Raw genomic sequence first — 27,896 nt, forward strand, 5'->3', positions numbered from 1 at the left:
TAGCAGTTGATTGTCCCTATGTCCATGGATGCGAGGATTCTAACCCCATAGACTTCTACAGGTTGAGTTGTAGAGACTTAGCCATTGTGGGTTGCATTTTTCCTCAGGAGTCCTGACTCTAGACACAACAGCTCAGCAGACCTTGATGGTGAAGACTGAAGCCAGGAAGGACTTGACTTCCCGGGACCTATCTACATCCACTTTTGCTAGAATCCTTGCCCCATTCAGCATTGAGGCCACATTCCCTTGTTTATCCTGTCACTGTGACTGAAGTAGTAGCAGCTTTTCTTCCTGTCCTTCACATCCCCTTTAAGTGTCTCTGTCCCAGAGGAGATTTGGCTTCCTTAACACCATCTTGACTTTACTGGACAATATTTCTAAATTCCTCCTTGGCAGTCTCTCCATTCTTGCTCTTTCTATATGCTACTTTATTGCTCTGGAGCTCACATGTGAGCTCCCTATTTATCTAAGATGGGGTCCAGGGATGTCCACTAATTTCACAAACTCTGTGTTATGAGTGTTCTTTTGCTTGACCAGTGCATTCCTTAAAAACCTGCCAGCTTTCCAGAACTCCTTTGCCATTTAGAGCTGCCTCCTTTGGTCCATCTCATGGAGCAGCTCCATATATCCAAGTTTCCCACATAGGGCTTCCCTCTCCTCATTTTCCTGGTGGTTTCTCCTGAAGAACTTGTATCTGCCATTGAAGGACGACAGTCATGTAAGTGATCCCACCATGTCTCAGTTATTCCAGCCACATGGCAGTCTTGTGAGAGATTGTGCATCTCCATTTGCTCCTGCCTGAACCCTAGGCTGTGTATGTTTCCATATAGGTTGTCTTCAACACCCTCAGCTGTGGCACCGACCAAAGATTTGTCACAGGGAAACATGTTACTAAGGACCATACTCATGCAAAGGCTTTGATTGCACATGGTGACATGCTGGCATGGATAGCAGGTGGTGATGTACTGGTGAAAGGAGGTTCTTACTAACAGAACAAACCCTGCAGTGCCCAAGGCCACAGGGAAAGAGCTGGGCCATGCAGGAGTGGGAGGAGAGGGGCTGTCTGCCTGAGCTAACTCTATGGCACCATTGCACCTGTGACAGACTTCCTGAACCAATCTCCAGGAAGGACAACGTGCCACAGAAGCAGTCCCTGTGCCTGGGCATCCTGTGATGCAGGCACCCTGAGGACATCATTAGTCTAATCCCTGTCCATATCATCTGCTGTGTGAGAAGAGGTTCAGTGGGAGGAGAGCTAGGAGGCTTTTTGAGAGTACTGAGACTAGAGCAGACATCGGTGTGATGTTCATATTCATAGGTAGCCATCCTCTGATGAAACAAATTGCAATGTTGGAATCAGTCTCCCCTTGCACTCTTTAGAAAAGGAAATTACGTGGATGTTTTAATCTACTTTAGGGAACATTTCCCAGGAGGAGGGAGCATAAGAGACAGAGATATTCATGTCTTCAGCTGGATCACTGTTGCCGAGGGGGGCCGGGAGCCTGGGACAGAGGAAGATCATGGCAGCCTGGCAGCACTGCTGAGACATGGTCTTGTGCAGGAGCAGCTCCTCTGCAAAGAGCAGCAGGGCTCTGGGCACTGCCTGCTGCTGCAGAGATGAGATGAGTGAGAGAGAAGGCGAAAGGCAGTGTGGAGTGGGAGGACGGAGGAGAGCTTATTGAGAGATAAATCTTCTCAGCCTTTTGCACAGTAAGTCTTTGGCTACAGGACAATGCTACTGAGGTTCCTGGAGGGCTCTTCTGAACCTGTTCCATCCCATGAGTGTTTTTTTTACAGATTACTTTCTCAACTTCTCCAGTGCAGAGGACTGGGAGATGCTTCAGAGCAAGGATTCCCTGCCACACTGTCAGAAGTACAGGGCATCCTGCTTTTTCCTCCCAGGGATGGCTGCAGGGGTGTGAAGCCTGTGCATGCATCCAGGTGTGCATGGACTGTAAATCAGAGCAGCATCACTACACCTCAGGTGCTGTGTGCCTGGGGCAGTGACCCTGCCGCCTGTGAGGGTCAGCACTCAGTCTGCCTGGGAATTCCTCACTATGCTGTATGGAGAGGCTCTGGGTGGGAGGAGTGACTCCCAGCAGGGCAGGTACTTTCTCCCATGGAGAGGCTGTTGAGTGGGTGAGGACTGGGGGACATATCTGGAGGTGACTTTTCAACAGGAATGCCAAGGCAGGGGAGAGCTGAAAGAGAAGGTGCTTTCATGAGTTGGTGCTTTCAGTTATTTTCTGTTTGGGTGGGGTGAAATGGGTCTGGATGTGTCAGGTTTAAAAGAGTACTGAGGCTCCAGGATACTGATACTGAGAGAGGGTTAGTTCTGGGAGGGACTCGGCAAATCCCTTCATCCAACCTGAAGCCTACCGATAGGGTCAGCATCACCTTTCCACCCTCAGCTAGCTTTGCTTCACCTGCTCCTTAGCACCTACAAGCCTGGAGGTGCCCCTGGACAGTGCCCTGCCTCTGGGAGCTTTCTGCAGGGCAGAGCTGAATGCTGAGCATGAGGGATGGGGTCTGTGATCAGTGAGGGGAGAGATGTGGGGACAGAGACACAGCTCCCTGCAGGGACGGCTTTAGGCAGCAAAGCCATGGTCAAAGTGTGAGAGGAAACTATCAACTCCAGAGCCCCCTCTCCTCTGTGCCCAGAGGCTACACCAGGGCTGTGCTGAGGATCCCCTCTGAGCAGGGCTGGCACAAAGCCTTTTCCATGTGCCTCCCTCACCTGGCCGTGGTCTCTCTCTTTATCTGTACCTCATTTTTTTGCCTACCTGAAGCCCTCCTCCATCTCCTCCCCATCTCTGGATCTAGTGGTGGCTGTTCTGTACTCAGTGGTGCCTCCAGCAGTGAACCCCCTCATCTACAGCATGAGGAACAGGGAGCTCAAGGATGCCCTGAGGAAACTGCTTATATAGGTACAATGTCAGCATCAGTAAATATCCAATGTGTGCCCGTGCCTCCTTCACAGGGCATTTGGCATCAAGGCTCCGTGTTATGCATTTCTTTCTTACTTTTCTCTGATATATTCTTGTAAAATGAAAAAAAAAAAACATTGTTTTGGTTTGCATCGCTTCTCAGGAATCTCTCATTTCAATCTGACCCAGGCTTCCCGCTTCATCAGCAGACATGGGGGAACCTCAGAGCCCACTAGTCTGAACCCCCTCAGATGCCCTCTGGGCAACACAGGTAGCTTCCCTTTGCAATGTCTTTTCCAGCACTGATACCAAGGAAGCTCAGGGGGACAGAGTCGGACTCAGATGAGTACAGACCGGGTGATACCATGGTCCTGTGTCCACTAGAAGAGCTCAGCTCCCCTGGCCACAGTCAGTGTGTGATCTGCCATCCCTCTTTGGGGAAGGTGGCAGCCAGCTGTCACTGTGACTGGTCCCTTCCCACTGCAGTGCTCCAATGCTCACAGCAGAGCAGGAGTGGGGAGGAGAAGAGTCTGGAGGCAGCCTGTGGAACAGGCCCTCTGCTCCTCAGCACCATCCCCACATTACCACAGCTGGCATTTCCTTGCCGCAGCCTTCGATTAGGGGGCTGCAGATTTCCTGGAGAATCATTCACCAAAAGTAGCAAGACTTTCCCTTTTCAGAGCTGTTCTCCTAAGTTCCACACTGTCCTGCTGTGTTCTCATGTGTGTGTATGGCCTAAGTGCCCTGGTAATGTGGTGCTTCCTTGCGGATTTCTGTGAGCTCAGGCAGGACCAGGCACTGGGCACCTTTATGCCAGACCTGGCCTCCAGAATAACATTTCCATAGTGACAGGGGATCTCCTCTGTGACGTGCCTGAGATCTGGCCTTTCTTCAGAAGATGGAGTCAAAATTAACCTCAAGGGATTGCACCACAAAAGGGAATGCTCTTTTTCTTGTAAGCTCCACGGGATCCAGGGGATGAGCTTAGAGTCTCTGGCTGATCTGCTAGGGACACAGGTCTGGATTCACGGCACATCTGTCAGTGACCAGTGTAGATGGTCTCTGAATTACCTGCCCTCAGTTGTCCTGCAGGTGACAGTGCTGATGACAGATGCCCGTCCTCCTGGAGGGGAATCAGAGCCATGAGGAGAGCTCAGGGGAGCTCCAGGCAGAGTGTGTGCCTCGGGTGGGCAGGGAATGGAGCCTCGCAAAGTGAGGGATGGTCCACAGTGGAGTAACCAGAAAGTAAAGCACTAAATCCCGATATTCCTGGGAAAACAAGGGCTCTGCAATGCCTGGAGAGGCAGTGGGGACCCGGGAGGCCCAGGGAAAGGGCACTGGAGAGTGATTCCTGCACCCTCAGTGAAACACCACCGGCTGGAGTTAGTGCCCACCTAACACATCTCCTGCCATTGCAGATGGCCTCGGGTCACTCTGAACATGGTCCCTGAGCACAGACACACGCCAGCAGTATCAGCAGTGGTCATTCCTGTCTGATGAGGTCTGCTTCTCACCCTGGCCAGCATGGCCAGGGCAGAGTCAGGAGTCACCATGTGACCCCTTGGCTCCACAGCCGCTCACTCTGCAGAGAAGCCCTGCCACCCCGGGGTCCTGTGGGGAGCACAGGGCAGGGGTTCAGGAACAGTTGGCCTGGCCAGCATGGACACACTGACCTGGGGAAGGGCTTTCTGGAGAGCAGGGATGTCCCAGCAGAAAAGGCAGGCAGCACTCAGAGATAGAAAATGAGAAGGAGAATGAGGTTTCTCTGTACTCCAGCTCGGGACAGATGGCTCTGCCCCTGGGGTAGCAGGAGCCGCAGGGCCAGGGCTCCTGTGCTGTGCTGGGCAGAGAGGTGAGCATGGAGGGGCTGCAGGCAAACGGGGAAGCGGGTCTTCTGGGCACAAGAACAGGAGAGGCAGAGAGTGACTGGACTCACTGTGGGGCCTCCTCCCCTTTGCTGGGAAGCTTGGGCCATGAACCATGTGGACATGAATGGTGTGGACGTGGCTGTGCCTGGCCTTGCACCTCTCGAATGCTGACCTGACCCTGTTCTCGTCCTGCTGACCCAGCACCCCATCTCTACTATGCATTTGTCTCCTCACTACAGTCAGGAAAGCCTTGGCAAGGGAAGCTGGGACATGAGCAGATCCTAGAGAAGGTTGTAACTGCAAAAGGTGACTCTATATCCATAACAGCCCACCTGATATCCATAACAGCCACTCTAGCCTGACAGCCAATTTCAGCGTGTAAGGAGAGCTTCAGATCTGGGACTCCTACACAGGTCACACTGCATGTAGAAGTTTAGCTGCATGACAAAGCAAGGGCAGCTGCTTGGGCCTGATTTTGTGACACATAGTTGGGCAGGCAGGTTCTTCTGTGCCACAGCTCAACTACTTAAGCATCATTTGTGATAGGGTTCCTGCTACAAAGAGGATGTGGTCGGGAGCAGCAAGAATGGGGCTGCTCCGTATAGGAAGGGAAGCAGAGCCAGGAGCAGAGGGCACCAGCAAGGCAGGCAGGGCAGGGACCCACCCATGGGAGGTGCTATCCTGCAGTGCCTGGACAAGAGGAGCAGAGCAGGCTGGGAGATGATAACTGGGGCCAGGCACAGTCCAATAACAGCAAGACAGGACTGGAGGACTCCAGTCGGCCCTACTTTGTGTGGGAGGCTGGACAGGAGACCTCCAGAGGCCCCCTCCCACTGAAACTCCTCTGTGACTCCATGAACTCTTGCTCTTCAGCCTCTGCTTCAGAAGCACTGCAAGCTCACTGTGCATGGGAAGCCCATGAACGTCCCTGTGCTCCTACCCTCAAACAGGCATCCACTCCAAACCTGAAGCCTGGCCAGTGCCTTGGCCGTGCAGCCGAGGGCAGGGCTCTTCACCCCAATTTCCCTTCTTCTCACCCTGCTCCTGGCATTGGTGCTGCTGTGCCCATGTTAAAACCTCCTGGCACCAGGCTGCCCTGGGGCCCAAGGTGGCCCCAGCTCCCTCCAGGGCTGCACTGGAGCCTTTCAGGAGTGAGCTGAAGTGGTGCTGGCACTGCCAGGGTGGATGAAGAGAGGGCAGCTCCCCTCTGCCATGCTGGGGCAGGGTCTGGGTCTGGGCACAGTGTTTCCCTGGGGACCTCCCAGAGAAGTTGCTCAGGGAGATCCTCCACCTCTGCCTGGCAGCAGCACCAGTGCTCAGGGTGCCAGGCAGGACATGCACAGATGGGAGAAGGAGGAGGAGCTCCACAGGGGGAACACCCTTCATGGCCTGGTGCCTTCCCCCAGAAACCTGCATTTGTCCTGCAAGCACATGGCATTTTTCCTCTCCCAGGCCTTTTCCAGCCCAACCCAGCCCCTCTCTGGCTCTCCTCACATCTCCTGCTCTCTCCGCTGCCCACCCAGCAGAGCAGCCCCAGATAGGATGGCCCTACAGCAGTGCCTGCAGTAGGAGGCTGCAGAGCCCTGGACACTCACCCCACAGCTCCAGCCCCTCTGAAGGACACAGCAGCTCCTGTGGGGCAGAGAGGGGTGTGAGCCTCTCCATCAGCACCTGGGCTGGGGGTCAGCAGTGGCACAACAAATGGAGACTGATGGCTTCATGTCTCCACTGCACCTATGAGCAGGAGGTCCTTAACTCTGGCTGCCTGCAGCCCCTTTGGGCAGCCCCTCTCCCCAGGACAGCACAAGAGTCCTGGCCCCGGAGCTCCTCAGGCAGTTCCAGTGACAGAGCAGCTTGCCCTGAACTGAGAGACATAGCAACGGGTTTTCATTTATTCCCCACTACAAGCACACAATTGGTCCTTTGCTCTTCTCTGCAGACATCCTTGTTCCCCAGAGAGCCTTTCCCAAGGTCAGTGTGTCTGTGCTGGCCTGGCCGGCCATTCCTGCACTGCTCCCCTAGGTTCCCCACAGAGCTGCAGGATCGCAGTGCTGCTCCGCAGGGTGAGTGGGCTATGGGGCCACTGGGTGACTCAGCACTGGCCATGATGGTCAGAGCAGAGCCAGCTGGACCAGCATCGTTGCACCTGACAACCTCTCCCCCTGCCCAGGATTTATGACAGTGGAGGATGGATGGAGCAATGACAGGGCATTTCTCAGAATCACACAGAGTGGCTGAGGTTGGAAGGGACCTCTGGAGATCATCTAGTCCACCCCCACCCTGCTCAAGCAGGGTCACCTAGAGCATGTTATACTGGATTGCATTCAGGCAGGTCTTGAATATCTCCAGAGAAGGAGACTCCACAATCTCTCTGGTAAACCTCTTCTAGTGCTCTATCACTCTCACAGCAAAGAAGATCTTCCTTATGTTCAGGTGGAGAATTTCACATTGCTCAGGATGTGTTCAGAGGTGTCATGAGACCCAGCCCACTCCCCCTCCTGTGAATGAAGAGCCCTGATTTGGTGCATTCCTTGGTTTGTCCCTTTCCTTTTGATTTTGAGGGTCTCCACTCCGGAGAGTGCCAGTCCAGGCACACGCTGCCCCTGGAGTTCCCCTCTGTTTGCCAGGTGACTCCATATTCCCTTCCAGAAGAATGACCATCTGTCACCAGCCCTCTAATATGTGGTACAGTCCCCAATAGAGACCTCTTTGACCACTCACCCTCTCCAGGGACACTGGGCATCCACAAGTGACGGCTAAATCCATCCCCATTCCCTCACATAACACTCAAAAGAGTTGATGCCCCTTTGTCCATGGGAATCCCAGGCACAACAACAGGGCCTTTATGGGTGCAATTCCCTGAGCACATTCTTCACTCCTGCTTGGGAAGAAGAGCCCAGCCTTCAGGCACAGTACTAAGGAGATCTCCTTTTATTACAGAGATGTTACTTGGGAGGCCAGCTCTGACACAGTGGAAAGTCAATTTTAAGGAGGCCTCTGGATCACAGAGATGGGATTTGTGCTCCTGCAGGAGCAGAATGAATTCAAACATTTGTGCACAAATAGGACTATTACAGAGAGAATTCCTGCAGCACAAGTGTTCTGTGAGATAAACTGGGAATCGCTTGTGAGGTGACATGGGCAGCCTATGGCTGCTGTACTTGTACCAGCTGGAACAGTTTCCTCACTGACTCCTGGAGCTCCTTGTTCCTCATGCTGTAGATGAGGGGGTTCACTGCTGGAGGCACCATCGAATACAGAACAGTCACCACTAGATCCAGAGCTGGGGAGGAAAAATTGGGGGGCTTCAGGTAGGCAAACGTGAGAGTCACAACAAACAGGGAGACCACGGCCAGGTGAGGGAGGCACATGGAAAAGGCTTTGTGCTGGCCCTGCTCAGAGGGGATCCTCAGCACAGCCCTGAAGATCTGCACATAAGTCAGCACAATGAAAATGAAACACCAGAAGACTAAAAAGACACTAACCACAATAAGTCCAACTTCCCTGAGGTAGGAGTCTGTGCAGGAGAGTTTGAAGATTTGGGGGATTTCACAGAAGAACTGGTCCACAGCATTGCCTTGGCAGAGTGGTATTGAAAATGTGTTCCCAGTGTGCAGCACAGCATTGATAAAACCACTGGCCCAGGCAGCTGCTGCCATTCTGACACAAGCTCTGCTGTCCATGATTGTGCCATAGTGCAGGGGTTTGCAGATGGCAACATAGCGGTCATAGGCCATGACAGTGAGAAGATAATACTCTGCTGAAAACAAGAAGATAACCAGGAAGACCTGGGCAACACATCCTGAGTAGGAAATGGACCTGGTGTTCCTCAGGGAATTGGCCATGGATTTGGGGACAGTGGTGGAGATGGAGCCAAGGTCGAGGAGGGCGAGGTTGAAGAGGAAGAAGTACATGGGGGTGTGGAGGTTGGGCACACAGGCTACGGCTGTGATGATGAGGCTGTTGCCCAGGAGGGCAGCCAGGTAGATGCCCAGGAAGAGGGAGAAGTGCAAGAGCTGCTGCTCCCGGGTTCCCGCAAGTGCCAGGAGAAGGAACTCATTGAGGGAGCTGCTGCTGTTGGACATTTGCTGCTTTGGGGCACAGGGCAACTGTCCAAGGGGGGAAAGACAGTGACCACTTCTTTTCTCTGAGAAAAACTTTCAAATTTTCTTAGAAATACTACCCACTTAGCCACCCACCCCACAGTATAGACAAATTTCTTTTCTCCTTCTCAGGAAGACCTTCGTTCAGCTCCTCAGCTTCAGCTCCATCTAAGTGTTTTGGAAGGAGCGGAGGCCTGTCCTACTTTACAGCAGGTGGTATGTGGGGCTGGTTTGTGATAGCTCTGATTTTCACAATTGATGTGCCCACCTTTAAAGGAAAAGATCTGTTAATATCCTTACATACAGTTCTACAGAATTTGTGCTGCATACAGAGTGGCATTTTTTTACAGTTATTTGTTTGTAGATTTTTTAGATTCTTCCATCACATCTGGTGAGTGGTCTTTTTAAGGACAGATGATTTCATTTCTGCAAGGATGAAAAAAAAAAGAGAGAGGAGAAAGTGAATTGTAGTAAATGCTGGCTCAGGAGTGCTGTTGAGTCCTCCTGCCTTGCTCCCAGCTGCCCTGTGCTTGCACTTGCATTACCCAAAGGATGATTTCACCCACAAGTTACTCTAAAAAAAGACATTGAACTCTGATGAGATCAGGGGAGGCTGGTTTCAAAGCACAGATCTAACTCTGCTCTCTTTCACAGCCCGAGGTGGAGATGTGATGGAGAGAACAGAACGTTGCTCCTGACATACCTGATTCGACCAAGGACTCTGTGAGCTGACTGCTGAGAGTGGAGGAAACTCTCAACACTTCCATTCTAGCCGAGGAAACGCTGGGTTCACTTCAGCTGCACACATACGAAGGTGCTCAGCAGCATTTTCTGGTGTTAGTACCTCCTGAACTACTTGAAAGGGATCTCCAGCATTGCTAAGATCCAATGGGAGAGCTGTGTCCTTCTGGAGGGCAGCTTTCAAACCCAGCAGGACACCATAAGGACTCACTCACATGTTCTGAAAAGGAGATCTCCGAAAGGGAGAGTCAAGTTGTCCCCCAGACCCTCAAATCACATTTCCCAGCACCCTGGGATGAGAACAGGCCGTGGGCACCTCAGCCCTCTGCAGACACCTCCATGGGAGGACCTCAGGGTGGGTGTCTGAATTTGTAGCTGAACCTCCAGCTGACAGCAAGTACAAGAGCAGAAAGGGAGAGGGAGGACCACGGGAGAGTTGCCTGAGTCCAGCCTGCCACAGTGTTTCTGTGGGCACTTTCCTCACGTTTCCCGAGAATCTCTCAGCTCCCTGGAGCTGTCCCCACTGGGAGCTCTTTCTCTGTCCCCACGTCTGTCCCCTGTCAGTGCTCCCTGACCCCATGCCACCCACGGGGCATTTGGCTCTGCCCTACAGACTCCTTCTGGCCAAAGGGCCCTGCCCAGGGGCATCTGCGTGTGCAAGACCTAAGGAGCAGGTGAGACTAAGCATTATGAGACTGGTGAGAGCTGCAAAGGTGATATTGCTGCTGCTGGCAGGTGAAAAGGTGACTAAAGGAGCTTTCTGGGGTCCTTGTAGACCTATTGGTCCCTCACAGGAATACTGCAGAACTCTCTTCCAGTCACCTAAGCCTAAACCATCCTTTCCAGTTTGTGCCCTGCCAAAGATATAAAACAAAATCAGAGCCTCCGGAGAGTGCCTTCCCTTTCAGGCAAGCCTGCCATGCATGTTAGAAACCAGGAGAGTGATCCGTAAAAAGCCTTCCAGGCACGGGATGGGCTGGGTTCAGAAGACCCGTCCAGGAATCTCAGTGGTGTTGTCCTGCAGCCAGAGACTTACCGTGTCAAAGGCTGTGAAGATTTTCCCACAGTGAGCTCTCCTCTGGCCTCCCACTCCACGCTGCCTTTCACTTCTCATCTCATGTCCACAGTCAGTGCCTAGAGCCTGGAGCCCTGCTGCTCTTGGCAGAGGAGCTGCTCCTGGACACCGCTGTCTCTCAGTAATGCTTCCAGGTTGCCATGGGCTCCCTCTGTCCCAGGAGCCCGGCCCCGCTCAGGAGCAGGGGGCAGCTGAAGACATGAATTTCTCTGTGCCTTGTGCTCCATTCTCTTGGGAAATTGTCCCTGAAGTAGACTGAAATAATCACCGACGGTCCCTCTCTAAGCCCCGAAGGAAGAATGATTCCAGCATTACAATTTATTTCATCAGAGAATGGTTATCTGCAAGAGATGGAAATCTCCCACTCCGGAAGCCCCTGTTCCATCTCTTAACTAGGCAGGACACCTGGAAAGGGGCAGGAAGGGAGCTCGTTTAGCCATGGCTCAGGTATTGGTTCTGATGAGTCTTTCAGGGCATCGCATGTCTGTTTAGAAGCCCCTGAGCTGCAGTGGGACTCAGATCCCTCCCATGACCTCCACAGGCACAGAGAAGGTGGGATTCCCCTTGCCCGAGCAGAAGTGTGCACAACAGAGATGTTTGCCTGTGAACTCCTTGTCTGAACTGCCATTGCAATCACTGGAGATGGCGGGTGGGAGTCAGTCCCTCACCCACAAATCTCTGGTGTTAATTAAAGAGACAGAGTTAAAGAGACGGATAAGAGTTAAGGAGACAGTTCAAGTATCTGTTTGCTCTGATGGAGCAACTACGAGAATCACATCCTTCTGGAGCATGAGGTGGGGGCCAGGTGGGGAATTTCCTTGGCCATGACACTAGATGTCTAACACTGCTGGAGCCCCACTCACTACGAAGCTGAGACACAAGCCAATCCCTACAGTGCAAAATCCTGATGTGATTCAGTGCAGACTCTTGATTTAATGACGTAAAATAGGCTGGCAGGTCCATACCGGATGCCTGGGTTGTCCAGCACCACTGTGTATTTCTCGCAGATACAGCGTGGCACCTACAGGAAAATCATGCCCCTTTGGCACGCGTGCTGGGCAAGTGCCCCAGGGCATCTTGGGCTTCCTACCTGTGCCCAAACAAATGAATCCTACCTCTGCCCTTAGGCACAGTCATTATCGTCCACATCCAAGCGTGCTGTGTAAATGGGAGGCACATCACACCGGGGTCTCCACTCCAGTCTCGGCACTCTCACACCCTTCTAGCTCTCCTGCTCCTGAACCTCTTCTCACCTGCCCAGATGATATGAACAGGGACTGGGCTAATGGTCTCCCCAAAGTGGCTGGATCACGGGCTTTTCAGGGCCTGGGAATTGCTCAGTAGCACCCTGTCCTTCCTGGAGATCAGTTCACCTCTGACACAGGCCCCACGATGCTGCAGAGTCAGCTCAGGCAGCAAACCCATTCCTGCACAGCCCAGCTGTATTTCTCCCTGGCACTGCAGGGTTTGCTCTCTTAGTGGGAACATCCTTTCACCATAACATTGCCACCTGCTTTGTATGCCAGCATGTCCCTGCTCTGAAGTGGGACCATCACGCACACTGTGTCCTTGGCCCTTGATAACAGGTTTCACCATCACAGATCTGACTGAAACATTGCTAGAATAAATAAGATGTGGTGAGATCACTTGCATGACTGAAAGGAACCAATTGTAGGGTAGAAGGTCTTCAGGAGAGAACAAGGGAGAAGATGAGGAAGGGGGATGTCCTTTGTGTGAAGGGGCAGTTCACATGTGTGGAGCTCTTCCATGGGAGAGGCAAGTGTTTGGGTAAGCACCAGAGTCAGGGTGACATTGTGATGGGAACTAGACCACCTAATCAGGGTGACAAAGTCAATGTAATGTGAGCAATTCTGTGGATCACAGGCCCAAGTGATCTTGTGGGGCAGGGAGGGGGATGGACTTCAGTCTCACAGATATTCTCTGGAAAGGTGAACAACAGGCTGGAAACAGGCCAGGAGGTTTCTGGAGGGCACCAGGGACAGCTTCTTTGCACAGTTGCACAATGAGACAGTCCTCATACTTCCCTCTGTCTGCAATTTCAACAGGGAGGAACTGATCAAGGATGGGACAGTCAGTGTTGTGCTTTCCTACTGTGACAACGAAAAAGCAGAGTTCTAGATCCTGAGCAGAATGGGGAAGGATAGTAGCGGAGCTCAGACCCCGGACTTCAGAGAAGCAGACTTGGGCCTGCTCAGGGGACTGGTGAGGGCCCAGGAGCTCCGGAAAGCCAGCAGGTCTGTAAGGACAGCACCTGCCAAGCACAAGAATGGGCCATAGTGATACTCAGTAAAACTAGCAGAAATCTTGGGAGACTGCCTTGGCTATGCTGGGAAATCAGGATTGACCTCCCAGGAAAAAGGCTGTATGTAAGAATTGGAAGGAGGGAGAGGCTAAAAAAAAGTAGAAATCAGAAAACTTGTCCAGCAAAACAGGGATGGTCTTAGGGAAGCCAAAGCTCTGCTAGGATTGGACTTGCAGGGTACGTCACTGGCATCAAGAAGAGCTGTTACCTCTTCAGTTACAGTAAAAGAGGAAAAAGGAAAATGTGGGCTCAACTGCTGGTTCGGGCAAAGAATCTAGTAACAGAAGATGCAGGAGGGTCTGAGGAGTTCTGTGACTTCTTGGCCCCACTCCACCAACAAAATCTCCTGGGCTGTTTTGCCTGGAGCCAGGTCTTCAGAGGAAAAAAAGAGCCACAGGTGGAAGAGGGTTCAGTGAGGTATTATTGGCAAGAACTCAACCCCCACAAGTCTCTGTAGCTGGATGGGCTTCATCAGAGGATACTCAGAGAGCTGGCCAATATCGTAACAAGGCCAGTCGCTATCATCCCTGCAAGGCTGTGGAGATCAAGCGAGGTCCCAACAACTAGAAAGAGGAATCTGTGCCCATCTTCCAAAAAGGCCACGAGGACAACTTGGGGAGCTGCAAGCTCTTCAGTCTCATTTTGGTGAGGAACGTTTCATGGAGTGAGTCCTCTTGTTGTCCAAAATCTGGGTTCTGTTACCTGGTGTGCAAGTAACCAATAGACACACAGGGTCGAGATATTTATTTGCTTAATTTCTGCACAGAGATGGGTGCTAGGTGTTAGATCCACAAAGCTAGCAAACCTTCTCCCCCTCTCATTCTTCATTTATACACACTTTTCAGGGAGTACTTTATACAAATCTTTCTGTTGGTTACAGTTTCATTACCTCAGGTAATTGCTCTGCGCTTGCACTTTCACATTCCTGCTAATTAGCAAAGGAAGCGAAGAAGAGGCGGTAACATCATTATCATGTCATTTCCATCTCATTTTTCATTTAAGGGTGCGAAGTTTAATATGTTAATAAGCCTTAATGAACCTAAGGTCACTCCTGGGTTATTCTGCTCTTTTTGTCTTACCTACCCCTCGCAATCTTCAAAGCGCTGTGGTTTCATCAAGGTTATTTAGCCAGAGCTGGTTATCCTTTGCAGTACTGTTTTTCTCTCCCCCTTGTCCTTGAGTCTTGTTAACTATTTGCAAGGTTTTTCTCACAGCATTGCTCCAGCACTGTTACAAATGTTCATACCCCTGTGTAAGAAAGAGGTGTTCTAACCACAGCTATGCAGTATGGAAGGTATCGATGGAGTCGAGGGATGGGTAATGTAGAGGGATGCTTCCAGCTTCCCCCAGCATCTGGGGCCAGTTACATGCAGTCTGCATTCCTGTGCCTCATATTCTGAAAGAGAGGACATCAAGAGTTTGACATAAGGCCTGATTGGATGTCAGGACTTGGAAACAGGAAGCCTGCTCTCACTGCTGGGGCAGTGTTAATTCCTGCAGACAGGAATTAACTGCTCCTTACTCCAGTGATGGGATCTGTCCTTGGGACCACCACTGCAGGAGTAAAGCAGTCATTTGCAGTCACTGAAACTCCTTTCTTCAGTGTTCAAGGCAGATAGCCTGCTGTTGGGGGTATTTGGCCACCCCTTCACCCCATGACTTTGACTATCATAACAACGGAGCAGAACTGAATCCTGCAGCAGCTAAAAGTTAAGGACTGAGAGTATGTGAGGAGAATGGTAACTGGCCTAGTGACCCCACCTCCATGTTTGCCTGAAGGATATAAATAAATTGGTTGTTGTTTTATTAATCTCTTACTTTGCTGTAAAGGTCGTGGGGAAGGATGATTGGATCCATCCTTTCCATGTCAGGAAATTACCACCTTCCCAGAACAGTGAGACCTTTACCCAGGAAGATAAAGCCATGCTAGATCATGAAAAATGAAGGAATTTCTGGTACCTGTTGCACTTGTTTCCTTTCCAAGGCCTTGTGGACATGTGAGTCTCTGGTTGCTTGGCCAAGCCAACCATCTCAGAGCATAAACCGAGGACATTTTCCTCACTGGTGTCTTCATCATCCTTACAGGAGTGCCCTCCTCCTGAATGCTGCTCCAAGGGGGGAAGGATTAAGATACCACCGACACGGGTGGCTCTAGGTGACATGTAATAATTGTGGTTCTTGTGACCCTCGTTGGTGTGACCCATGTTACTGAGGCCAGGGGGTGAATAACTCTCAAGGCTGGAGTTGGGGAAAGGTAAGTAGGCCAGGGGCAGCAGAACAAATTAACTGGTGTTGTTCCTGCCCATCGCATCAGCCCCAGGCTATAGAGGCTGGAATAGGTGCAATAACATTATCAACTAACTAATGACTCTATTCAAATTATCAAAATGATTAGGCTGCTAATAAGTTTACTTAGTGTTCGGGTGGCCCATTCCAAATATCCATAATGCAGCCTGAGATTATGTCTAAATAATGTCTCCTGTGCAGCCTTACTGCCCTGGAACCCACATGCACGTTCCCCGTTTAGTCAAGCTGGGTCCCAGAGATGTCCACTAATTTTATAATTGTTTGTATGGAACATTCTTGTGCTTGACAGGTGCAGTCCTTACTGAGCTACTGGCTTTCCTGAGCTCCTCAGTCCTTCAGAGCTGCCTCCTGTTATCCATCCCATGGAAGAGCTCCATACAACCAAGCCACCCATCCACATACAGGGGATCCCCCTCCTCATCTTCTCTGGCAGTCTCTACTGAAGAACTTGCACCCTGCCATTGAAGGACTCCAGTCATGCGAGTGATCCCACCAGTTACTCCAACCCTGTGGCAGTCCTGTGACAGCTCATTCATCTCCATTGGCTCCTGCCTGCACCTCAGGCTGCATACATTTGCATATTAGTTGGCTTCACCACCTCAGCTGTGGCACTGATGGAAGATTTGTCACAAGAAAACATGTTACCAAGGATCTTTAGTATGCAAAGGCTTTGATTGCAAGTGGTGACATGCTAGCATGGATAGCAGGTGGCAGTGTAATGATGAAAGGGGTTCCCACTAACAGAACAAATCCTACAGTGCCCAAGGCCAAGAAACAGAGCTGGGTTGTGCAGGAATGTCAGGCAAGGGGTTGACTGCCCAAGCTAACTCTGCAGCACCATTGCACCTGTGACAGATTTCTTGAACTAATCTCCAGGAAGGACATGTTGCCATTGAAGATGTCCCAGGGCCTTGACAGCCTATGATCCAGCCACCCTGATGTCATCATTAGTCCAGTCCTAATTCATATCATCTGGTGGGGTCAGAAGAGGTTCAGGTGAGGAGAGCAAGAAGGATTTGAGAGTGCAGAGATCAGCACAGAGACCTTGCTGTGATGTGCCTCCCATTTGTGCAGTACACATGGATGTAGGCAAGATGGGCTTTGCCTAAAGACAGTGGTGGGATTCATTTGTCCAGGCAAATGTAGGAAGCCAAACATGCTCTGGGGCACTTGCCCAGCACGGACTCCAAAGGGACATGGTTTTCCCTAAGGTCTCATGCGGTATCTGCTACAGACATACGGTTGTCCTGGACACTTGAGCATCTGACATGGCCCTGCCACCCTATTTTATGTCAATAGATCAAGTGTCTCCACTGAATCACATTGGCTTTTTGTAACACTGGAATCTGCCTGTGTCTCGGCTTCATAGTGAGCGGAGCTCTAGTCATAGTAGGCATCTAGTGTCATTTCAGATGGTCAAGGAAATTCACCACCTGGCCCTATGCTGATGGTCCAGAAGGATGCGGGTGTCCTGGTTGCTCCATCAGAGCAAGGAGACAAAGGCACATACCTAAGACCAACTCTGTCTCTTCAAATGTCACCAGCTGTTTGCATATGAGCAACTGACTTCCACCGTCCATCTCCAGGGATTGTAATGGGAGCTTAGACAAGGAGCTTGCTTGCAGACCTCTTATGCTCACTTCAGCTTAGGCAAGGGGCATCCCACCTCCTATGTGCTTGTGGCATTCACAGGAAGGAGCTGAATCCCACTGCTTCCCAGTGGCTTCTGAACAGGCATGAGATGCCCAGATTGATTCATCTGAAGGAAAGCTGAACCATGGGAAAATGAGCTCCCTTCCTGCCTCCTTCTCGGTGTCCTGCCTAGTTAAGATACGGGAGTATGGATTTCCAGGGTAGGACATTTCTGTGTCTCCTAGATGACCATCCTCTGATGAAACAAGTGACAACACTGTAACTGGTTCTTCTGAACTGTTTAGAGAGAGACCAAAGGTGATTATTGTGTTTTACTTTCGTGAACAATTCCCAGGAGGAGGGAGCACAGGGGACAGAGAAAGTCATGCCTTCAGCTGGGCCACTGTTGACTGGACAGAGCAGGCTGCTGGGGTGGAGGGAGCTCATGGCAACCAGACAGCAGTGCTGAGAGACAGCTGTGTGCAGGAGCAGCAGCTCCTCTGCTAAGAGCAGCAGGGCTCCAAGCACTGCCTGCAATTGCTGACCTGAGAGGAGACAAGGCTGACAGTGAGATGTGAAAGGCAATGTGGAGCAGGAGGCCAGGGGAGAGCTCATTGCTGGAGAAATTTTCACAGGTCTTGACATGGTAAGTCTGGCTGAGGGGCAGTGCTACTGAGGTTCCTGGGGGGGTCTTCTAAACCCATTCCATCCCAAGACTGAAAGCTTCTTCTAAGGATTATTCTCCCGGCTTCTCTAGCGCTGGGGAGGAGGAGATGCTTTAGAGCAGGGATTCCTTGCCACACTGTCAGAGGGACAGGGCAGGCTGCTACAGGAATGGTGTAGGACTGTAAAGCTGGGACATGCACCACAATCTGCCCTGGGCTGTGATTCAGAGCAGTGTCTCTGCACCACAGAGGAAGGTGAAAAAAAGGCTCCATGAAAGGGAATGAGTTTCCTTCCAGGACTTTCAGTTTCCTCCGTTTGGAAGGGAGAAAAAGGAAAGAGTTTTCTGGCTTGGCAAGGGACTGGGACTCACTAACCTTCACTCTCAGAGATCAGAAGGTGTGTGAGAAAGTTCAGCAAAGCCCTTGGGCAGCCTCACCTCCCACCACAGTTGCACCAGCAGCAACTTAATGGACTTACCAGGGTTTATGTGACTTGCTCCTTGGGACCTGCATGCAGAGATGCCCCTGGACAGCGCCCTAATCTGGAAGGTTTCTGTAGGGCAGAAATACGCGTGCAGAGGATGGGACAGGGTCTGTGAGCACTGACAAGGAAAAAGCATTAGGACAGAGAAAGCTCCCAGCAGGGACAGCTCCAGGCAGCAGAGATGGGGAGGGAATGAGAAGGAACTGCAAATAGAATCATCATGGGGAGATGGGTTTGGGCAAGTCTTGATCAGTCCCTCCAATGCAGACACCTTCCACTCGGCAAGTGCCCTGAGTCTGCCCTCCTATCCAGCAGAGTCTCTTCCTTGACATCCCTGGAGTCCAGGCCATGAGCTGCCTCCTCTGCAGCCAGAGCTGTGGCATAGGAGAGGGGCCTGTCTCTTGCCATGGGCCTGTTTTGTGGTGCCTGATAAAGGGGCCAGGAGTGAATGCTCTGCGATGTCACCATCTGTTAGGTGACATGCCCAGCTAGGTAAGGTCCGAAGTGCCCCCCTCTCTCTCTCCTTGCCTGCCTTGGCATCAGGATTGTGATGTTGCTCCTTGTTTCCACTCCTGTCCATGATGCTCCTGCTCTTCCCTCAGGCTCCTTGGGGTTCAGCATTTTCAGCTGCAGTGCAGACACTGAGGCTGCAAGTTGTGGAACAGAGGGGTCTGCATGGGAATGAGGTTTCCCCAGCCCCTTCTAAACTGTGCGGCTAAAGGAACTGCAGTGTATGGGGTTGGGAAATGAGCTGACTCTCCCTTAAGCAGAGCCCACCTTGAGTCCTAAAAGTCCTTTGACTCCTTCCTTGTGGTGTCCTGTCAGGCCATGAGCTGCCCTCCAGAAAGGCAGGGTTGTCTGGTAGCACCTCTGTGATATCTGAGAGACAAATGAAGAAGGTGCAGAGATGCTGATAGTATGGATAGGGTGGTGGGAGGCTGCCTAGGGGCACCTGAAAAGAGCCCTTTGTGTCCTTGGCTAGAAGGGGAGTGTGGAGAGCTCCCTCAGGTGCCTACAGAAAGGCTGAGAAGTTTGGAGACCTGCACTTTGAAAGTTGACTCCTTCGGGGATGATTTCCTCTCAGGACTCACATTAGAAATGCCAAGGATTTCTGTCTTTGTGGAACATTTCCCAAAGGTGATATCTAGAAGAAAATAAAATCCCTATGAAATCCCTAAAATTCTGTTCCTCAAACCTCATTCTTTAGAATTGGGACTGAAGATGCTGAAAAGATCTTCTGCACATGGTGAGTGCATTTCACCTGACAGAAACTGTGAATGTCAGGATTAGTCACTCCCATTTCCCTGTTCCCACTGCTGTACAGCAGGAATGACTCCTCTGAAGCCCATGGGCAGAAGCCAATGCTCCTCAGAGCTAATTCAGCCAGTGCAAAGTGCAGCTCAAGCAAGGGAGCTGCACAAAGACCCTCTCAATAAAGATAGAGACAATGTGGGGGTTTCTATGAAAACAGGAACGTCTGGGACTTTTTTTTTTTTTTTTTTTTTTTTTTTTTTTTTTGTCTGAAATGTCTCTCCTAACTTCTCCATGCCTTTTCTTCTTTCAACAGTCCCTCATGTCTGGAGAGAGCAAAATGCCCAACAACAGCTCCTTCACCAAGTTCCTCCTCCTGCCATTTGCCAACACACCACAGCTGCCGCTCTTGCACTTTTCACTCTCCTTGGGCATCTACCTGGCTGCCCTCCTGGGCAACGGCCTCATCATCACAGCCATAGCCTGTAATCCCAACCTCCACACCCCCATGTACTTCTTCCTCCTCAACCTCTCTGTTCTGGATATTAGCTCCATCTCCACCACTGTCCCCAAATGCATGAACAATTCGCTGTGGAGCACCAGGTCCATTTCTTACTCAGGATGTGCTGCTCAAGTCTTTCTGTTTGTCTTCTTATTTGCAGCAGAGCACTCTCTCCTCACAGTCATGGCCTATGACTGCTACGTTGCCATCTGCAAACCCCTGCACTATGGCACAATCATGGGCAGGAGAGCTTGTGTCAGAATGGCAGCAGCTGCCTGGGCCAGTGGCTTTCTCTATGCTCTCCTGCACACTGCTAATACATTTTCAATACCACTCTGTCAAGGCATGACAGTAGACCAGTTCTTCTGTGAGATTTCCCAGATCCTCAAGCTCTCCTGTGCAGACTCCTACCTCAGGGAAGTTGGGCTTACTGTGGTTAGTCTTTGTTTAGTCTTTGGGTGCTTTGTTTTCATTGTGCTGTCCTACGTGCAGATCTTCAGGGCTGTGCTGAGGATCCCCTCTGAGCAGGGCCAGCACAAAGCCTTCTCCATTTGCCTCCTACACCTAGCTGTGATCTCCCTGTTTGTCAGCACCTCCTTTTTTGCCTACCTGAAGCCCTCCTCTGTCTCCTCCCCAGCTCTGAATCTGGTGGTGGCTGTTCAGTATGCAGTAGTGCCTCCAACACTGAACCCCCTCATCTACAGCTTGAGGAACAAGGAACTCCAGGATACCCTGAGGAGAATGATTTCATGGACATTTTTCAGCAGCAGTAAAATTGCCTTTGCTCTCCACAAATGACTCTTCCTATGTTCCATACCAGGACTGAACTTTGTTTTTTTTTTTACTTTATTATTGCTATTGTTACTATTAGTAGTGGTATTTATTATCACGTTGTTGTATAAGTGCTTGGATTCATTCTGCCTCTACTGAGACTGCTCTATCACACCTGGTAAAGTGTAAAATTGTTTCTGACACTGGGTCAGAGCTGACTCTATCACAGTATCTCTGTAATAAAGCAGATTCTACCCAGTGCAGACCCTGAAGTTAGAGATTCCTACAAAGATGGTGTCAAGAATAGACCCAAGGAATTACGCAACAAAAGGGCCTATAGTGCAGAGTCCTCTTTGAGTTCAGGAACTGTGCCTGGAGAGGGGACTGTGAGGTGACTTGCAGCTGAGCAGCTGATGGGGCACCAGCAGGTCCATGGCTGGGCTATGTGCTTTGGAGCTCACTTCTGCCAGAGCAGCTGAGAGGTCAGCATTTGTTCCGTGGCTGGGGGAGTTATCGTGAGGTGCTAGCTGTCTCAGAGGCTTATTGACCAGTGATAGAAACATGTCTGTGGTGGTGACTGGGAGGTCATCTCCTTCTGGGTCCCTGAGAGCCCAGCAACTGGCAGATAGGCATGGATGTCGATTAGGAGGTCTCTTTTATTAGAGGACCTGATAGGCCAGCAGTAGCAAATGGTTGGGGAAGTTATCTTGAGAAAACTGATGACTTGGAAGCCCCTAGGCCAGCAGCAGGGACCTGCTGGGGGTATACGCTTGTGAGGGCATGTGAGCAAAAGAGAGAGACGAGAGCTGGCATGGTGAGCCCTTGGGAGAGCACTTCCTCTCTGCTTCCTGGAGGTGACAAGGGAGCAGGTACATGGCTGTGGCTGGTTGTTCACAGGCAGTGCCTGTTGCAAGGCCTTGAAGGACACGAAGGGAATGGGAGGGCAGGAGAGTTGGGCTTTGTGTGTTTTGGGGACCTTGGTGGGTCAGCTGCCTGCTGCAATTTGTAGTCCTGTCCCTGATATGTCCCTGCTGCAGAGGTGCATGTTAACTGGCCAGCCTTTGGGGAGGCATCAGGGTGGTGGATGCAGCATTTAACAGTGGCCGCGTTCCCTGTAGTGGGGACGAGTGTGACCCCAGTGGAGCAGTGCTTTGCATGCAGCGCTCTACTAAGATGGGGAGGAAAGGACTAGACCTAGGGATTTGTGCTGGGGCAGTGGCAGTCGGCACGGAAGGCACCATTAGGCAGTCTTTGAGAGCAGAGCAGCAGGCACAGTTTGAGAGCTGAGGCAGGAAGTAGCCTCAGCACCAAAGCAGAGCAGAGAAGGTGCAAAACAAGGTCAGGAAGCAAAGCCAGAGGAAGGCCAGGAAGAGGTCTGAGTACCAAATGGAGGCACAGCTTCTGAGTGCTTCCATCATTGTCTGTGACAAGGTGTAGGCACTGGTGCCTTCAGATGTCCTGCAATAATGCCCCCCGCTCTGCTCAGTAGCCATCAATAGCCCTGCTGCCCACACAGGGCAGCATTTGTGCCCAAGGTCACCCTCCAGAGAGCCTGCAGAGAGCCCTTGGCTGCAGCCAGCTGTGTGCCAGCTGCAAAGCCTGGCAGACTGGCTGGGGCCTGGGAGAGTCCACCTCTTCTACTGCCCCAGGGCATTGCGGCTGCTTTGTGAGATGACACCACAGTGACCTCGAGCCACACCACAGGCTCCTCTGCCAGGTTCACTGGCCCAGCATCAGCATGCAGCACGAGGTCCCCAGGGTGCCATTCCTCATGCCGCCTGTCTCCAGGAAGCCAGGGCAGCTGGGCCTCTCTTTGTGAAGCCGCACATCTCCTGTGTGCGGCCAGGAAAGCCTGATGGGTTCCTTCCTCTGTGTTGCTGTGCACTAGGGTGTCCCTGTCACCGCAGAAAAAGCAGGAGTCCAGTCACATCCTGGTATGGTGAACTGGCTTCTCCCACAGCCCAGAAAGCAGCCAGGTAGATGCGACAAGCAGGGCAGTATGCCAGTAGCTGGGCAGCAGGGACCTCCAGGCAGAAGTGGCAGTGTTGGAGGTGAGGGGCAAGCTGAGCTGTTCTGGGCACCAGATCATGGCCCCAGGGGTCATGGGTGCCAGACCATCTGCCTGCCCCACAACAGCAGTGCCAGGGCCCTAGCCATACTTTTTCAAGCCCAGAACAGCAGCAGGTCCAGGAAAGCAGTGCTCTCTCCCCTGAACACGTGTTCACGATGGACACCACCTCTTGAAGGTTGCACAGTGGTTACTATGACTGTCAACATGAATACCATGCACTGAGAGTGCTGCTGCCAGGCCTCCCAGCTGTTGATGTAGGCAGTTTGAATCACTGGTGCATAGAATTCTCCAAAGGTCGGGACTTAAGCCACATTTCTGCAATAGACTCATGCAGCAAGCACTTTCTGGCTGAGCAGCTGCCATCAAGTCTGTTGAAGACAGTCAGCTCATGGTGCTAGGGGAGAGTCACAGATGTGCTTAGCTGCCTGTTTGAGGAAGAACTCAAGTCATCATTCACATTACACTCTGCAATACCCATGCAGGTGACCAGAGATTCAGAAGGTGTTGTCCCAACCAACCTGGTGAAGCACATGTGAGGAGGTTCATCTGGTTAATTGATAAAGCCTTTGAAATGTAGAAAAGTTCTGATTTTCCAAGCATCCTGAGCAGTGCTGGGAGTGGTTGGCAGAGGCACCATTTAGTGCATTCAGCCGCTCTACTAAACCTGGCACTCAGCCTCCTCACAGGCTGGCAGGAGTTTTCTGGGGCCTTGCACATGCACCGCTGTCTTCTTGTGTGCATACCACCTGGTTCAGCAGCTAGTTGCTACCTGGACAAGACATCTTCTTGGGCTTGCCTGGTCTCTATTCCAGGGACTCAACTGGATATGTGCAGGCCCAGAGATGGGAGCCAAGAACACATGCAGATCATCCAGTGTGTTCATGGCAGTGAGACCCAGAGTACGTTTTATAGTACCTCACCACCTGGCCTGTAGTGCCTGACCACCTCACCTAGCCCCTGCCCAGCCCAGACTGTGCCCCGCATGAGTTTTAGCAGATAGCATGCTGTGGGATCTTCTGGGGTCTCGTGCAGAAGACAGACCATGCAAGGCTGGCCTTTTCCCCTCCATCGGGATATGGAGACATGCAAAAGGATGGAGCTGGCCATGGACCACCTCATGGCTGGGATACGCTGCCAGTGCTGGAAGGGCTGGTCTGGGGTGATGACCGTGGGGCTGCTTCCACACTTTGGGAGATCTGGCGAGGAGTCAGTCTGGCAGAGTGCGTGATCGCAGCCACAAAGTGCGTTCCCTGCACACTGACCAAACTCCTGCCAGGGTCAGGTGTGGATATTCCCTTTGGTCAACAATGTCTGGCTGCTTCTCAGCCAGCAGCTGCTCAAGCTTAGCCCAGCTGAGATAGTTCTAGTAGATTTAATGGCCCCTTAGGACAAAAGTCAAGTCCCACCTGGGCATCAACCTATGCCTCCGGCAGGCTTCCATCAGTGACCCCCAATGCCAAGCAGTTTCTGAGGATCCCCAAGGAGTCTGGAGTTTAAATCTTCTATTAAATCTATCATGATTAACTCCTCATGAACCTTGAGTGTTTCTCTATGCTGATATTTGACACTCCTTTCCCACCTTGCAGTCACAGCATGCAGCACAGAGAAGAACCTGAGCTCTTCTCCTCTGCACTCGCCATGTCTTGGTGCCTTTCCCAGGAGACCTGCATTTGCCCTGCAAGCACGTAGCTCTGCTCCCACACTGCCATTCTCACACAGTAGCTGCCTGCTGGCATTTTTCTCTCCTGGGCCCTGACCAGCCCAGCCCAGCCCCTTCGTGGCTCTCCGCAGCCCCCCTGTCCTCTCCCCAGTCCAACCAGCAGAGTAGCCCAGGCTGGGAGTGGCCCCAAAGCAGTGCTCACTACAGGGGGCTGTGGAGCTCTGGGCACTCACTGCCCCTCTGGGAGTGGGGTGGGGGGACAGAGAGGGGTGTCAGCTCCACATCAGCTGCTGGTTAGGCCAGCAATGGCACAAGGAAATGGAGGCCAGTCACTCCCTGTCTCCACTGCTCCCATGACCAGGAGATCCTTAACCCTGGCGGTCTCCAGCCCCTCTGGCCAGTCCCTCTCCCCAGGACAGCATGAGAGTCCTGACCCCAGCGTGCCTCAAGCAGCTCCAAGTGACAGAGCAGCCTGCCTCAAGCCGACAAACATAGAAACAGGTCTTCATTTATTCCTCCCCACAAGCACACCCTTGTTCCTTTGGTCTTCTCTGGAGGTGTCTCTGCTTCCCAGAGTGCCTTTCCCCAGGTGAGTGTGTCTGAGCCAGCCAGGCTATCCATTCCTGTATCAATTCCCTGGGCTCCACACAGCTCCCTGGTCTGGCAAACAGGCTGTGGTCTCCCTGGGTGACTCTGCACTGGAGATGCTGGTCAGGGCAGAGCCAGCTGGACCAGCAACACTGCACCTGACAACCTCCTGCCCTCACCAGAGTCTGTGGCTGCGGAGCATGGATGGAGCAATCACAGGGCATTTCACATTGCTCAGCATGTGTTCAGAGGTGTCACTAGACCCAGACCACTCCCTCTCCTCATACCAAAGAGCTCTGATTCGGTGCAATCCTTGGTTTGGCCCTTTACCTGTGAGTGACTCTACTTGGCTTTAGGAGTCCTCACTCACTGCACATCCCAGGCACAAGCTGCCCCTGCAGATGCCCTGTGCTCTCTGGGTGGCTCCATATTCCCTTCCAGAAGGATGGACATCTCTCACCAGCCCTCTAATATGTGTGACAGACCCCAGCAGACACCCGTTGACCACTCACCCTGTACAGGGACTCTGGGCACTCAAAAGTGAAGGCTAAATCCTCTCCACATTCCCTCACACTTCACCCAAAACAGCTGAAACACCTTAGCCCACGGAAATCCCAGGCATGGCAAGAGGGCCTTTTTGGTGCAATTCCCTGAGGACATTCTTGGCATCAGCTGTGGAAGAAGAGCCCAGCCTTCAGGCACAGCAGTAAGGAGATCCCCTTTTATTACAGAGATGCTACTTGGGAGGCCAGGTCTGGCACAGTGACAGGAAGATTTACAGAAGGCCTTTGGGTCACACAGTGTGGATTTCTGCCTCTGGAAAAATGGGAGGAATTCAACCATTTGTACACCTACATGATTATCAGGTAGAACTCCCACAGCACAAGAGTTGCCTGAGACAGACTGTAAGTGGCTTGTGAGGAGAGATGGGCAGCTCATTGCTGCTGAACTAGTAGCAGCGGAAACAGTTTCCTCACTGCCTCCTGGAGTTCCTTGTTCCTCATGCTGTAGATGAGGGGGTTCATGGTTTGAGGTACCACAGAGTACAGAACAGTCACCACCACATCCAGAGCTGGGGAGGAGATAGAAGGTGGCTTCAGGTAGGCAAACAAGCCAGTGCTGACCAACAGGGAGACCACTGCCAGGTGAGGGAGGCACATGGAAAAGGCTTTGTGCCGGCCATGCTCAGCGGGGATCCTCAGTACAGCAGTGAAGATCTGCATGTAGGACAGCACAATGAAAACAAAACACCCAAACGTTAAACAGGCACCAATTCCTGTAATCCCAACTTCCCTGAGGTAGAAGTCAGAGCAGGAGAGCTTGAGGATCTGGGGGATTTCACAGAAGAACTGGTCCACTGTGTTGCCTTGGCAGAGTGGAATGGAAAATGTACTAGCAGTGTGCAGAACTCCACAGAGAAAGCCGCTGCCCCAGGCAGCTGCTGCCATTCTGACACAAGCTCTGCTGTCCATGATTGTGCCATAGTGCAGGGGTCTGCAGATGGCAACATAGCGGTCATAGGCCATGACAGTGAGGAGAGAATACTCTGCTGAAAACAAGAAGACAACCAGGAAGACCTGGGCAGTGCATCCTGAGTAGGAAATGGCCCTAGTGTTCCAGAGGGAATTGACCATGGATTTGGGGACAGTGGTGGAGATAGAGCTGAGGTCAAGGAGGGAGAGGTTGAGGAGGAAGAAGTACATGGGGGTGTGGAGGCGGTGGTCACAGGCTATGGCTGTGATGATGAGGCCGTTGCCCAGGAGAGCAGCCAGGTAGATGCCCAGGAAAAGCAGGAAGTGCAAGAGCTGCAACTCTCGTGTCACTGCAAATGTGAGGAGGAGGAAGCCATTCAGGGAGCTCCCGTTGGACATTTGCTCGGCCTTGGTTCAGGGCACTGTCCAAGGAGGAAAAGGCACAGACAAGTTAGAACAGGCTTCTCTGAGTAAAGCCCACTGCACTCCTCATAGCACTCCCCCCGCATTGCTTCTCTCCTTTACCTTGTTCAGCTTCTTTTCTAACCTGTGCTTTGTGTGTAGTGCCAGGACCTCTGCCCACGGGCCCCAGAGGAGTCAGCCTGGCTCTGTGGGGGGACACAAATGGAGGTGTCAGACTGCCCTGTATGTTTGCTGGGGATACCTGGGGATGGGCACCATGAGCTGAGTGAAGGGAAATCCATTCTGGTGACCGGGGAGGAACATTCTCTTTTCAGCACTGAGAGAGATGAATACAGCACTCAGGGCAGCTGTGTCTGAAAGCCAAGTTTGTTGTGAGGGATTCATGTTCCCCAAACTTGCCCTCTTGAACAAGGGTGTCTGTATCTGGATCAGTTGCACCAGCTCCCATTCCAGCAAGGAAAAGACACAGTGCAGAAAAGGCAGGGGCTGACCCAACCCTTCCTAGACATCTCTGTCCCACTGAGACGGAATCTGCCCTCACAGCAGTTTACCATCTTCACAGCAGTTTACCATCTTCATTCTTTCTCCGGACACTGTATTTGAGTGGGAAGTCGCTGCCTCCTTAACCCCAGAGAGCAGGAGAGCAAGAACTAAACTAACACAGAGAGGTGAAGAAACAAGGAGCAACAAGGTGATGCTCCTACCAGAGGGAAAGCAAGGAGCGAGACACAGATAAGCACTCATGAAAGCTCACGAAAGTCTTCACCCTCCTGAGCACACCACTTCCCAGATGGCAACATCGCAGGACAGTCGCTCTCGGCCCCTTTGACACATAGTGGAAATGGGCACGTTGCAGGAGACATGCCCCTACCCTCTGCTGGAGTTGTGGCTGCTGAGGAGGGGGCTCATGCCCTGGACCCCCCGACCTTGAGGGTAGGGGCTCTGTAGGTGGTAGAGCAGACACAGGGGGCTTAATTAGAGGAAGCTATCTGCAATGAAGGGGAAGACAGGGAGATCTCCAAATTGTCCCCCC

The 27,896-nt window shown here is 52.0% G+C and overlaps 3 protein-coding genes across 3 annotated transcripts; 1 reads left to right on the forward strand and 2 right to left on the reverse strand.

Annotated features, from left to right (window-relative positions):
• Positions 1 to 7,941: 7,941 nt before the first annotated feature.
• Positions 7,942 to 8,709, reverse strand: LOC134154568 (olfactory receptor 14A16-like). Its single transcript, XM_062601243.1, has one exon. It carries the CDS (start codon positions 8,707 to 8,709, stop codon positions 7,942 to 7,944), a length of 768 nt encoding a protein of 255 aa, XP_062457227.1.
• Positions 8,710 to 14,426: 5,717 nt separating this feature from the next.
• On the reverse strand, positions 14,427 to 26,839 carry LOC134154569 (olfactory receptor 14A16-like). Its single transcript, XM_062601244.1, has 3 exons — positions 25,935 to 26,839; positions 19,873 to 19,905; positions 14,427 to 14,433 (listed from the first exon to the last, which is right to left on the reverse strand). Exons 1-3 carry the CDS (start codon positions 26,837 to 26,839, stop codon positions 14,427 to 14,429), a joined length of 945 nt encoding a protein of 314 aa, XP_062457228.1.
• LOC134154648 (olfactory receptor 14A16-like) lies at positions 19,954 to 20,676 on the forward strand. Its single transcript, XM_062601326.1, has one exon. The coding sequence runs from the start codon at positions 19,954 to 19,956 to the stop codon at positions 20,674 to 20,676; it is 723 nt and encodes a 240-aa protein (XP_062457310.1).
• Positions 26,840 to 27,896: the final 1,057 nt, after the last annotated feature.

The sequence above is a fragment of the Rhea pennata genome, unplaced genomic scaffold (assembly GCF_028389875.1).
Source record: "Rhea pennata isolate bPtePen1 unplaced genomic scaffold, bPtePen1.pri scaffold_32, whole genome shotgun sequence".
NCBI classification, from domain to species: domain Eukaryota; kingdom Metazoa; phylum Chordata; class Aves; order Rheiformes; family Rheidae; genus Rhea; species Rhea pennata.

Excerpts from the sequence above, each read along its gene's own strand:
- LOC134154568 (XM_062601243.1), bottom strand. The coding sequence starts at position 8,709 with ATGTACTTCTTCCTCTTCAACCTCGCCCTCCTCGACCTTGGCTCCATC.
- LOC134154648 (XM_062601326.1), top strand. The coding sequence starts at position 19,954 with ATGAACAATTCGCTGTGGAGCACCAGGTCCATTTCTTACTCAGGATGT.
- LOC134154569 (XM_062601244.1), bottom strand. The coding sequence starts at position 26,839 with ATGTCCAACGGGAGCTCCCTGAATGGCTTCCTCCTCCTCACATTTGCA. Across the intron at positions 19,906-25,934 it reads CAGGAGGCAGTGAGGAAACT|GTTGAGGAGGAAGAAGTACA; the intron begins GTTTCCGCTGCT and ends CAGAACAGAGAG.